This window comes from Mugil cephalus, chromosome 9 (genome assembly GCF_022458985.1).
Source record: "Mugil cephalus isolate CIBA_MC_2020 chromosome 9, CIBA_Mcephalus_1.1, whole genome shotgun sequence".
Taxonomy (NCBI): domain Eukaryota; kingdom Metazoa; phylum Chordata; class Actinopteri; order Mugiliformes; family Mugilidae; genus Mugil; species Mugil cephalus.
In genome coordinates, this window is record NC_061778.1 from 8498269 (window position 1) to 8511766 (window position 13498).

Sequence of the window (13498 nt, forward strand, 5' to 3'; positions counted from 1 at the left end):
GCTGTGATGTCACAAACTCTTTTTTTTTTTTTTTTTTTCCAGGATTAATGCTGTGACCACCGTGCACTCACGTGTTATGGTGAGGGGGGAAAATAACTGCACGCTGTTTTGCACATTATTATAATTTCCAATGATCCGAGGGGATCGACCTTGCCACCAGCCTGCACTGACTCATTATCAGAGCTCGTTTATATGGCTGGTCTGGACGACAGCAACATATGCATGTATATTAAAGGCTGCTCTGTGGCACTTCCTCGTGGTGGTGGTGTGGTCGGTTCTGAAATATTTCCTCCTGCTCGAGTATTCACACCAGATGGACGTGAAATCTTGGGGCTTATTAGTCGTGTTTGTTGTTCTCTGGGGGATATTCTGATGGAGCTGAAGTGGCAGAAGGGACGCTGGCCATCACAGAAAGGCTCCTGTCACAAAAATACTCCTGTTTGTATTTTTCATGTTCATACTATTAGGAGGCTCCATTCGTCATGTCGAGATGTCGTTAAGCACCGCATGGCGGCTTTCTCATCCCGAATTCAGTCACGGCTTTGCTTTGTTGGGATTATTAAGAAATCTCAGAACAGTGTGTTGGCTACAATGTTATTTTCTAAAAAGAAGTGAAGGAATCCCTGTGGAGAGCTAGCGGAAACTAACAAACCTCAAAACACTGATGTGTGCCTGCAGCAGAGTGGATACAGTGGAGTTCTATAGAAGGGTAGAAGGGTTTTTCATCATTTTCTTTTTTCTTTTTTTTTATTACTGCGTGAGATTCAGTTTGGCTCAGAAAAACTAATTTCAGTAGGAGGAGGAGGAGGAGTGGTGTGACCCCGTCCCTTCCCATTACATTACTCATCGGCTCATTCTTCATCACAGTGGGCCTGTAAACAATAACCAACTATCGAGGTAAACCTCAGCTGTTCATTGCTTGTTAAGTGATCAAAGCTCAGTCGTCTCCCGTGTATCATTTGACCATCACGTCTAAAAGGAAAGGAATCAAAAGAGATTTTATCAAACAGTCTTTGATATATTTGATCAAAGAAAAAAATATTAATGCTCAAGATGTGGCAGCACTGTAGTGTAAGAATACTTATTAGTAAAAGGTAGTAACATTAGTAAAAGGTAATTGAATCAGATCTGAGAAATGCAGCGTGATGCACTGGAACAAGTCTGATCCACAGAGGCTCCCCCGGTGAAGCTATAGGACCCAAAGGCCCCCACTTAAAACATCCTGTACCCAGACGACACAGGACACCCTCACAAGACCCGTGTCCATTCTCTGACGAGTCACAACAGCTTTGGAGGCACAAAGGAGTCCTAGACAATATTAGGATGGTGGTCATAATGTTATGCCAGATCGTTATATACACAAATGAGTGCTCATTTTAACCTAGAATTTATACCAGCAGGAAAGCATTGCTTCCCCCAGGGTCTTGCGGTTTGATAGCAAAGACAAAATGGATCAACAACAGAGTGAAGTGTGCACTTAAAGAGCACAAGAGCAGGAGTCTCTGATGTGTGAATCGGTCGAGCACTTACGCACCATCGCAGCTTGAATGTGAAGGGAAAGAGACGCTCTTCTGCCTCACCTTGTGTCGGAGCGCCGTGACGCTCGGGCTGAGGGATATTTAGGAACGGATGGTCATATTTATTAAGTGCGTTCGTCAGTGCATTGGCTCAGCTAAGTTGTAAATTGTGCTTTTCCACCCGCAGAGACGCTGAATTGTTCTCTCAGGAACGGAAACAGCAAATCTGCTCCTTAGGCGCTAAATTCAGTTCGCTCACTGCCAGGTTCTGTGTTTCGTAACTCTTTAATAGGTCCCAGAAAGGCCTTATGCTCGTTATACAGGTCGTGCGTCCGTTTTCCCGAAGCCTCCCTCGGTGGTTACACTTATATAAACACCTTGACTTACATCGATCAGGCATAACATTATGACCACCAAAACAGTTTTGACTCCTCAGATAATGGACATGGACTTTCTGAGGGTCTCCTGTGGTGTCTGGTGACAGGATGTTGTAAGTGGGGGAGTCTTTGGGTCCTATGGGTTGAGGGGAGGGGCCTCTGGATCATCCCACGGATACTTGATCAGTGTGGGATATAGAGAAACGCATTTCTCAGATCTCAATAAATTACCTTTCACTAGTGCAGTACTCTTACACAGCAGTACTGGCACATGTAGAACATTAATACTTTTTCTTTGATCAACTGTATCAAAGACTATTTTATGAAATCTCATTTCATTCCACTTCTTTTAGATTTGAATAAAATGTACAAACTGAGCTTTGACCACTTACTGCTGCCATCAAGGAGCGTCATTGCTATGGGGTGGGGGTGCCTGGTCTGGTCTAGGTGGGTCCAAAATGCCAGGTCCGAAAGTTTCCCAGCAGCACACTGAATTGTCACAAGTTGGTGAATGGTAACTTAATGTTGATTTATTTAGGTATACATGCCTAGGAAAAACGAACACCTCGCTTTCCTAATTTTCAGTAAAACAATTCTTCTCGACTCTTGAACCATGAGCTGTGGGGAGGCTGCAGCATTTTCTGTTGTGTCCTCAACGACACAGAGAGAATCCTTCTCACGAAAGAAATTCATTCAAATTCAATTAGCCCCTTTTCCTCACTCGGATCCCATCAGTGCAGCCGTTTGGTGTAATCAGTGCTATCTGTCTTGCTGGCTTCTTGGCCTTAAGGCTTTTTCCTTTTAGTTTTTCCTCACTGGCATGCTCGCTTTTCTAGACCATAGTGTTTATTGTCAGTGGCTCCCGTGATAAATACAAATTGTGCTGTGTTTGTGTGTGTGTGTGTATTCCATGTAGCATGTCCAGGCTCTCAGATTCCAGGGTGATGCTTCGGCCACAGGCATTTTCTTCTATCGATGGTGATTTGTGTGGTGGTGGCTGCTGCCAAACGACGCTGCGCCCAGGCCGCCCCTATGGGGCTGCGAGCGATAAACGCAGCAGGTGTCACCAGGACCACTTCACACATACGTTGCATTGTGTGCCGCGAGACGCAGCTAAGAGACCTATTTTCATCCCAACCTTGCGAGTGACTTAAGGATGAATTAGAGGCACCCATAGGGTAAAGCATCTGTCAGATTAAACCAAAATCTCACAATTTAGAGGATTTAAAGCTGAGGGGACATGAATAATAAATGCTTATCCCTGGAGAGCAAAAAGAGGAGAAGACTGCATGCTTGTGCAGAGGGCTTCGCTTTGATTTTCATTTCGAGACACTCCTTGTGAAAACCCAAACATCTCCTCTTCTGCCTGGGTGACTGCCCCTATTACATGGCCGTGGTGGCACCTGCTGCTTCAGTGACGGATGGCTGACAGAGGTGGCGACTCTCAACATCCTCTTGCACCGGTCTTGCCTTCTAGTCTTCCTCTTCATAACTAACACTCTCCATGTCCTCCCTCAGATACACAGCCACACCCATACAACAAAACATACGCAACTCCCAGAGATCAGAATGAATTTCGACATCTTTGTTTGTTCCCTGTATTTTTTATTTTTAGGTTTTTTGTGTTTTTGTGCGTCTTTTCTTACAGTAGACGGAGGAAAATCACACCCCAGACGCGGCAACCAATACGTCTAATGGTCTGCTCAGACTTGTAAATGATCCAATCAACGCTTTTTAAACAGTTTAGCTTAACTAAATGCGTCTGGCCAATGACAACCCATTTGTCCTCTCTTCAGATGTTTGCTGAGATGTTAGGAAGCGCAGCGAACTGCCCCCCTCCCCCCTTTTCCCTCTTAATTAAGGACGCCTCTTCTCGAGTGTTTTGCAAACTCTGAAGGCGGTGGGTCTGGAGGAGGACGGAGCCGCCGCAGCCGCGGACGTGCGCGCACCGCTGGAGGCAGTCGAGCTGCAGACCGGAGCCTGTTCGGAGCAACTCTGGCTGATGTTAGCGGCGGAGAAGAGAGAGACAGAGAGAGAGAGAAAGAGAGAGAGAGAGAGAGAGAGAGGGGACGAGAGAGCTGGGTGGGCATGACATGTGAGCCAAGTCTGCACAGATAGGTAGGCTACGCAACACATACCCAAAGTATGTCTGCGGCAAGGGCGCGTAGACGCTCAGAGGGACTTGACACAGGTAAATGAATGAGAGCACAGCTGCGGGATTTTTTTTTTTTTTGAAATTTTTTATTTTTTTATTTTTTCCATTTATCCCTTTGCTCGCTGAGAGGAGAGAGCTGCTCCCAGTGCCCGCGTCACCCCGGTTCATCCTGGTAAGGTGCAGCAGTCAGGAGGAGAAGGACGCAGGAAGAAGAGCCTCTGTCTAATTAACTGTCCGACACGGCGTTGCAGAATACCGCGGCGGCTTCGCTTTGAGTGGACGCGGGGGGGCGGACGCGCGGGAGAGGACACTATGTCAAAGGAGACCAGGGTAAAAGGTAAGCGGACGCTGGGGAGCATGCACGGCGCGGCGCGGCGCGGCGCGACGCGGCGCTAACAGGTAGAAACCCGCCACTCATGCCGCTGGATGTTGGCACGCACGGCTGCATGAATGGAGGCGATCCGGAGGAATGCGCGACAGTCAAAACAGACTCGTGCATGCCAAGCAGCCCTGTCCTCAGGTTGAGTGATGAGTCAGTCATGCAGCCTGTATGTATGTATGTATGTATGCGTCTGTGTCAGATTGCGTGACGCTGCGGGGTCAAATATGGAAAGAGGCTGATCGTCCAGATAGAGTCAGGTGAGGTGATGCTGACCTACAGACGCTGACGGTCAACTGCCTCCTCCTGTCACAGATATTACTACTGTACGTCCGACCCTGTCCCCACAGCAGCCTTGCGTGGGGGCGGGGGCACTATTTTTGGTCACAGCTATTAAAAAATCAGGATGTGAGCATAAAGAAGAAAACTTCGCGTGATATATTCCCCAAACCTAGAAATGGACGGTAAGTTAGAACTCGATCATCCAAAAAGCGGGGAGAAAAAGCAAACTCACGGAGTCGTCCAGAGGATTGCTAATAATAACAGCAGGCAGGTATTCATGCAGCTCATTTGATTGTTAAATGGGACGAGAGGAATGTGAAAGGGCACTGGCAGGACAGCTTCAGCAGAAGCCTCCGAAGCCCTGACATTTCTGAGGCATGCAAGGTTCATTGTTGCAGGTTGAAAATGATTTCTCAGGTGTGTCACCTGTTTGAATTGTGGTCTTTGAACTAATCTGCAAGTCCTTAATATTAGGGCACCTTTCGAAATCACATGCATCTTATGATGATACATCTGACAGCCCTAATTCTCTGTAGACAGGGAAGTGCAGGGTCGCAGGTTGTCCAGCTACTGACACATACACACCTTCCATCCGATCTTCTGCCTTGCTGTAAAGCCACTGAGCAAGTCATTTCTCTATCTATGTTCTTTGTTTGGTCTCTGGGCTCCTAACAGGACTGAAGATCTTCCCATGAGGATCACTAAAAACGTCAGACCACTAATACTCCAAGTGTTAGGGTTAGAGTAGTCAATATAGAGGGGATTTTATTCACCGTGGTCCATGACTTTTGAATATTGCTGCCTTGGATTTGAACTAACACCACAGGATATGAAAAGACATTGACATCCAAAGGAGAACATCTGTAAAATAACACAAAGAAAGTATTTCCCATTTTGTCTACAAGCTGATTCGAATGAAGCGATCAGGAGTGACATCAACCCTTTAAGCTCTGGGTTTCTCTCTTAAAGTCCTCACAAAAAGGACTCGTTTCATACTGTTAATATGCACATGAGATGCACATTAAAAAACAATAGAAAATCCAGGGTTTCTGCATGAATTTACACATGTAATCCAATCTTTTCCAAGAAGAATATTTTTTAACGGGGAACGCTGCCGATTTCTGTCTTGAGTCAAAAGCTTTTTGAGTCTCCAGAGGGACGTCCTTGAAATCTGATAACCTGCCCTGAATGATGCCACTTGGAATAAACACGATGATGAAGAGCCTGCATGAATTTTGACTCTAATTTCTAGAAATGAGATGGATGAACTTTTAAAGAAACACTGGAACTTGAAATGAGCACATTTTAACAGACACTGGCAGCGCCGCCGATTCAGCGTGAAAATCAACAAAGATGAGCCTTTTCATCCTTACAGCTAGGCAACGATATCTGGGTCACAGCTTATGAAGAGTTTAGTGTGCGGAGCTTCCCAATCTGTGTAAATCAAAGCGTAGCTACATACATAAAACCGTCAGGTGCAGCCTCTCAGGCCGCAGAGAGTTTGTGTACTCCAGAGATCAAGCGAACGGTCCTGTTTTTAGTCGAGAGTATCTCAGAAGACAAATTAGCTTGTCTGGATGCATGGGAAAACAATTTTTTTTTTTTATCTGAACAGCTGCAGCTGGATTTCTTCTCCGGTAAATCTTAATGATATTGCTTTGAGCCTCACCGTAAAACTCACTTGTTAATGGGAGCTACACCGCGAGGCCCTATATTACCTCAGCTGAGCTTTATAAAACCACGAGAGCCCTACGATGCTCCGGCAGTCCGGTGGCAGATTGATGGCAATGTGCAGCTCGCTCGGGGGTTATTGTTAGCGCAGCCATATATTAAACATGCAAGGTATCTGTTTTCATTAAATATCGCTTGACCTCGGCGCACAGTGTTAATTGGGAAGCAGGGCAGTCCTTACAGTCCTGACAATATTGCCACTATCTTTTAATTTCGCAACTTTCATGTATGCAGATTTTATCTTGGCCACTTTCAATTACTGTGAGCGCTTCAGGAGACCCTACGCTTCTTCAATTCTGCTCTAAGCTCTCTTCGCTCCTGTTTCACTTGAGAGCAAAACTCTGCATTATCGTCCAAGGGAGGAGCCGTGGCATAAAAAGGCGTGGATAATATGGATATGCTCTATATTTCATCATTAAAGTGCTGCACCCAGTGTTGATCTAAGCTTTTCAGTTTGCAGAGGCTTTTTTTTCCTCCAAGCTTCTGCAGACGCATGGCCTCATGCCCGGATTCGCTGACTGTCTATCAAAACAGAAGAGAGCCCCGGTTTTAATCATCCAAATACTGAAAGATAATTTGAGCTCTGTAATAAGGATTTAGGAATTGCGAGAGCCGCGCTGAGTGATGCTTCAGTCCATCCTCAAACTAAAGCAGGTGTGACTCAGAGTTTGAAGGACTCTAATGGATTTGGAGGATGCTGTGTTTTTAGCCGCGTTTTAGTGGCTTGACTCTGAAATATCTCAGTAATCGCCAGATGGTTTGGCATGACATTTTGTCCAGATGTCTCCACGTGACGGTCTTGGTTTTGACTTTTTGGCACCACCTTAAGGTCGGCGTTTTGATTTGTCCATTACCGCTGTTTACGAAACAGGATGGAACATGGTGTGATGCGTATTCACACCCATCCATCTTAATCTTTTTACTGAAGAGCCCCACAAATCAGTTTGGATTTTTATCATCTTTTGGATCCATAATTCCAACAGCAGGTGTGGAAATCCACGCCTGTCTCCGTCTCCTCGAGGCTACTTCCAGCCTGCTGGGCGAGCTGCAGCTTGGAGCCAGACAGGTGCTGGTGCCAAACGGCCATTAAGAAATTTTGCTTTTCTTAATCATCCTCGGCCATCTTCACCCCCCACCCCGGCAACGTTGAACGAGTCCCCGCTGTTTGTCCTTTGTTTGACTTTCTTCACTATTCCCAGCCTCAGTGTGACGTGAACAAGCTCTGAGCATTTTCTGTTCCTCACAGTTGATGCAACTGGACCAGTCTGGAGGACATTTCTTCCAACTGCTGTCCACAATTTCTACAATAGATTTAACGCTTTACTGTCAGCTTACTCATTCTCATCACTCACTTTAAGACATGATGCTGTATTGTACTGCAGGAGCTCACTGTGTTCCTACTATGTTCCTACTGGCAAACTGTCCCCAGACAACCTGTTTAGCAAACAGCATCACTGTGTTCTCTGAATTCAGCAGAGGCGTGCGCTAATGCATTCAGCCCGTGACCTCAGTTATTGTATTTGATCATACAAAATAGTGTTAATTTAAATTTAATAGCTGTTTGTCATTGAGAGACACAGTGGGCTTGTGTCAGGGAGCAGCTATTCACCGCGCACGCAGCAGCTGGGCCGCCGCTATTTGAGGGTCAGAGACGTGGAGGAGGCAGGGGACCGGCTCACCTGGAGTCCGGCTGTAGTCTGCTCGGTGTCAGTCACAGCCGGGCGAGGACGGGAATAATGCTTTCAGTTTTGGCCTCCAGTGAATCATGAACTCTAAAAACAGGCTCTTTGATTGAATAATCACTCAGCTCTCTCATGCAACTATTAACGAAATCACACATTTTAAAAAAATCTTCCTACCAACGGGGAGCAAATGGTTTAAGTAAGTTCATACCAGTTTGGGTTTCTGGCAATTTCCATTCCTTTGCTGATTAAAGCCTCAGTTGAACTATCAACCGCACTGATGAGTAGTTTTTAGAAACGGTCCATAATAGATCTGAAGTGATTTGATGATTAACTGATAAACTGATCAAAAACAGTTGCAATTTTGCTCATCTGCATGCTATCTTTCAAACCAAAACTGCAAAATATTCACTGGTCCCTGCTTCTTAAATATGAATCTTGGCCACTTTTCTTCGCCTCGTTTGAGAATAAACTGAAAACCTTCATGTTTTGCTCAGTCTGTCCGACAATGCAAGGCACATTGGAGGCATCATCATCCACTTAAACATTTTCCGGCATTTCATAGGCCAAAACATTTACAGGCCAATCCATAAAACAATTTCCAGATGAATCAATAATGAAGGTGATTGTTTGTCACAGCCTTTTTCCGTAGAACAGTGCAGGGTGGAAGCTTCATTATGAGACAGTACGATTATGGTTGCTGTTAGTTCAGATGGACCCGGCGTACACCAGTGAAAATGAACAATGTGAAGCATTCAGCACTTCAGTGTAAGATATTTTTCTCAGGAGATGGTGTAGACCAAAAGTACAGCTAAAAAAAAAAAAAAGTAAGTAAATATTGAATAGACCTCTTCATGGCCTATGTCAAAACGTCACAACGTTACCTGGAGGCAAAATAGAGGGAAGCTAGAGAAAAACACAGTCACAGTCAACCGGGAAAATGTCGTCTTGATGTATTCTTGAGAAAAAAGGTAACTTGAAGTTTTATCGCATACCAGCCGCTGCCAGTTGTAGACGACTTAGTTTGAACGTTATTATAAGAAAGGATTGGAGTAAGACAATCATCAACAACGCTTGCAACGCACATCTGATATCAGGTAAGATTAATATGTAATGAATCATCAGTTTTACCCTGAATAACATTATGGCTTAGACCAAATTGTGGCTGAAATTACGTTAAGCTAATCGTTATTTGGTTGATTCTTGTTACGGGTTAATGCTAATGCTAGCCACTAGGCTAGCTAACGCAACATTAGTCAACTTTTGAAAATAACACTGGGGAGTGAGTGTATTAATATATTCTCTAAAATATATGTTTTCCTTGTCTATTCCAACCAAAACAATTTGTTGAAATGTGCTTACCATTTAGAGGCCATAGTGCTTGAGAACTTTTTGCCTCCAGCTAAGCCTCGCTCCTCAAAATGCATGAAATTGTTTACGAGCTATGGAGGGCTCTATAAAACTGCTGCACACTTAAATAGGCATTTGCTGAAAAGGTTAAATGTAACTTTTTTCCTTTCATTTTATGTCCTTTAATATTTGTTAAGAATGATATTGTTGCCTTGTCGTGCAGGGTAGCAGGGACCGCTTTGCTCTCGGGTGTTTGCTAACAAATGTTTGCTACCATTTCTAACGTAAACCTCTTCATCTTTGAGCTGGACATATACAGTATGTGTCCCTTGCTGCACAGGCAGACACAAGGTGTTAGCTATAATATTTAACACCCAGTCATAGGGTGACAGTCCATTAACAGTCAATCTGCATAGTCTTTATGTAGACTAATCGCAACCAGGAAGGTGATCGACTTAAGATTTTTGAAGAGCGATCAATCTCCTCTGTGTCTTTCATTGACTGGATTCGATTGATTTTAACTTTGTGATGAAATGAGGTTTAATTAAATAACAAAGCAGGTTTTTAATAGCTTTTTCCAGCCCACATAGAAGGGACCAGGCTTCATGGTTCACCTTATGGTGTTCAACGAGGCAGGACATAAACAGACTCAGCAGACTTCCTTTAATTTTAAGTCCTTTTCTATCTTATATATATATTTTGGGGCGGGTGCATGTCATTCTCACTCAATTTTCCATCTCTTCTGGGGCATGTTGAGATGAGGGGACAGAGTCTCTTCCTCCTCCTTCTCTATACACGGGAAGACATTATTGGATGTCCTCCATACGCTGTGGACGTCGCCCTCCGATGACGTCCAATATTCAATTCAGAAGTGGTTTGCACCGTCGGAGAGCTCTCCTGCCCTTCCTCTTCCTCTAGTAGCTCTTTTGGTGCAGTTAGTTGTGTTCCTGGAATATTAAATGCTGCTAATTATAATATGAGGAGTTTGGCACTAATGTAGCTTACAGACCACCATCTGTGGTGGAGAGGAGAGAGGGCAAGAAAGCACAGGCGAAAAGAAATTAGCTGTGGATGGTAGCAACTGATCCAAATCAGATAAGGTCTGTGATGAAGAGGTATTCCTCATATGGGGCCACCCTGGCTGCTGAGGCCTTGCTCCTTATATTGTCAAGTTCACACTGAACCAATTTCACATTCAAACTTTAAACACTCATCTTTCCTGCATAAAAGTCCAGGATGTTGACCTCATGGCGAGAAGACTGAATTGGTGACTGTGGATTTTTTTCTATGTGCTTCTGTCTATTACAAGATTAATTTGAATATTGTGTTTATATGAATAGACCTTATACAATGATATATTGTAGTATAAAGTGCATTTAAAAGTACATTTAAAATAATTAAGTTTATTGCAGTGAAATATGTTCAGTTCTTTACCCAACATGAAATTTTTCATGCATATAAAACCAAATTTCTTCCATTGTTAGATTAGATTAGATTATTAGCATGTTGCTATGTCTTTAAAAACCCTTAAATATGAAGGTAGAGCTTACAAACAGTGGATGCTTTGTTGATCTGTTCATGAGTGGACTTCCTTCCGCAGAATCTTTGTTGTGTTGTAATAGCCTCATAACATTTATAATTTATGCATCCATTATTCCACTGGATGTCCTTCTCAGGTCAATGCAAACAGCAAAATCATGTAACTAATTAGGACAATCAGGGCAATCACAGCGACCTCCTCTAAAAGGCGATATAGCCAAGCCCTCCAGGGACCTGGGTGCACATGCAGTAACTCAAAATTTATATCAAATGTGTCCCCTAACCAATGAATTCCCTCCCTCCAGCATTTAGCACTTTTGTTTCTGGCTGCCTCTTGCTGTTTATCAAGAGGGTCCAGGTGCAGTCTCAGCTAATGCACATATGTAACTTCTATTCTGCGAGTGGTGTACGCTTTTCATAACCAGCAGAGAAGATGGATAAGGATGGATATTTTCTTTCTGCAGTAAAGTGCCCGTTCGGTCACCAGAATAAGTGTTCTGATTTCACACGTGGGTCAGCAGTATAGAAAAATACAAGAGTCCATGTGACACTTTTTTTTTTTTTTTTTTTTTGACAATACATAAGAACCGAACAATAGCAGTGGAGCAGCACTTTGTGACATCCCTGTGCGTCAGTACATTTTTAGGAAGTACTTGAGTTTGATATTTCCCCTCCAGAAGATTTATAATCCACTTTGTTTCAGAATTTATTATACCCGTACCACTCTTTTCATGCTGCTTTGAGCACGGTTTTGGAGAGAAAAAAAAAAAAAAAGGCTTATGTTACATCCTGTGAGATTTATGGAAATGACAACACCTTTCTGTGAAAGCCACCTGTCTGGCAATTCAGCCGCAATTAAAGCCAGGTGCACGATGAATCCCCAGGTGATATGAGTGAAGTGCAACCCCCACCCTTCAAACTTTAGGATTTAATGAAGCAAAGATTAAATACTGTGTATGACGCCTGAGGTTAAAGAGTTCAGTTACTGCTTACCTTAGATAACCTCTTAAAAATGTTGAATATTGTTATATTGTTGCTTATGTTCTAGATATTTCATTAATATCAGTATTTCTATCTTATCTTTTCACACAGTTGGAGGTAGCTGTGTAGCCTGAGGTTTGTTGTTACCGTACTGTAACAAATTTGTGAAGGCATATAGAGAAGAATAATAGATTTCAGAATTAATCTTTTCAAGAGCTACACCTGATCTATTTCTGACTGTTCAGACTATAATTTCCTCTTCAGTAGCTGCTTCCCAATTATCTGCCCTACATTATAGTACCGCAGGTTAATGTATCTCTGCTGAATTTCCCCTAATGTATCTGGCTGTGCGCTGAAATCAGTGGAAAAATACCCTACAGATTAATAAATAATAGGGTTTGTTTTAAGCAAACAGCCTGAGTCGTAGAGTGGAAGATTTTCTCCCACTGTGAGTATCATGTAACATATGAGTCATGCTGTCAGGCTGAAAGATGTTCTTTGCTCATTCCTTATTATTATGCTGTTAACTTTTGCTTTTTTCATCTATAAATGCAGTCTGGGCACATCTGCAGCAAATCGCAACAACAAATAGAGCCGCATATTTGTTTGATTCGATGCATTTCCATTCCAGTCCTGTTTGTTGGTTAGACTTGTTAACGCTTCTCTTCTACACTGTGTCCTTTTGAAAAATGTCACATTCTTATACGTGTGCAGCATATGCTTCCCTTTAACGCTACCGAATTAAAGCAGGGAGACCTAATTTGCACTGTCAGATAAATACCAGACCACTTTTGTGTTTGCAAACGAGATGACGTTCTTTGATGGGCGGGGCTTAGCTGGAGGCAGAACAGTCCACAAGATTGGCAAAATTGATGAATTGATGAATGAACATGCCAGCAACCTCTACCATATCTGACAACAACAATACATAGCCTGGCCAATCCTGACCGTATCACCTGACTTTGCTAATGAGATCATTTCTACCACAAGAGGGCGCTGTAAGCTACTGTCATACAGAGCCGTATATTAGAGAGTCTGAGCTATTCCGCTATGCTGATTGGTTCTGAGCTGGTCACGTGTTTCTTGGCCGCGACGTTAGATACATCTAACCAATATTCACCCATAGAGAAGTGGCAGTAACGAAGAATAAAATTGAATTAAAAGGTAAAACATGGATGAAGAAAACACGGGGGAAACTCCACCGTTTCCCCAGTGGAAAAAAACGGAGAAAGTTATGGGAGCAGAAGATTTAAAGGAAGAACTGGATGTCAACTGATTTCTATATATTATGTGAGGTAAATGTCAATTTCTCTTCTGTTAAGATTTTATATAGAAAAAATTAAAGTCCAAAAATTGTTCAACACAGTTGAAGCTAACCAAGCCTTATGCTAGCTAGTTATCTAGACTAAAGGCTTCGAAAAATAACAGCTACCGTCATATATACTGTGAAACCCATGTGTACATGTAATTTATGTCCAGGTAGATAGACAAATTTAACTGATACG

At 43.2% G+C, this 13498-nt stretch overlaps 1 protein-coding gene across 1 annotated transcript in view; it reads left to right on the top strand.

The window, feature by feature from the left end:
- Window positions 1–3772: 3772 nt before the first annotated feature.
- pitpnm3 (PITPNM family member 3) overlaps window positions 3773–13498 on the top strand; it is an 87017-nt gene continuing 77291 nt past the window's right edge. The window contains 1 exon segment of the mRNA XM_047594929.1: window positions 3773–4386. Coding sequence (XP_047450885.1) covers window positions 4362–4386 — 25 coding nt within the window. The 5' untranslated portion in view covers window positions 3773–4361.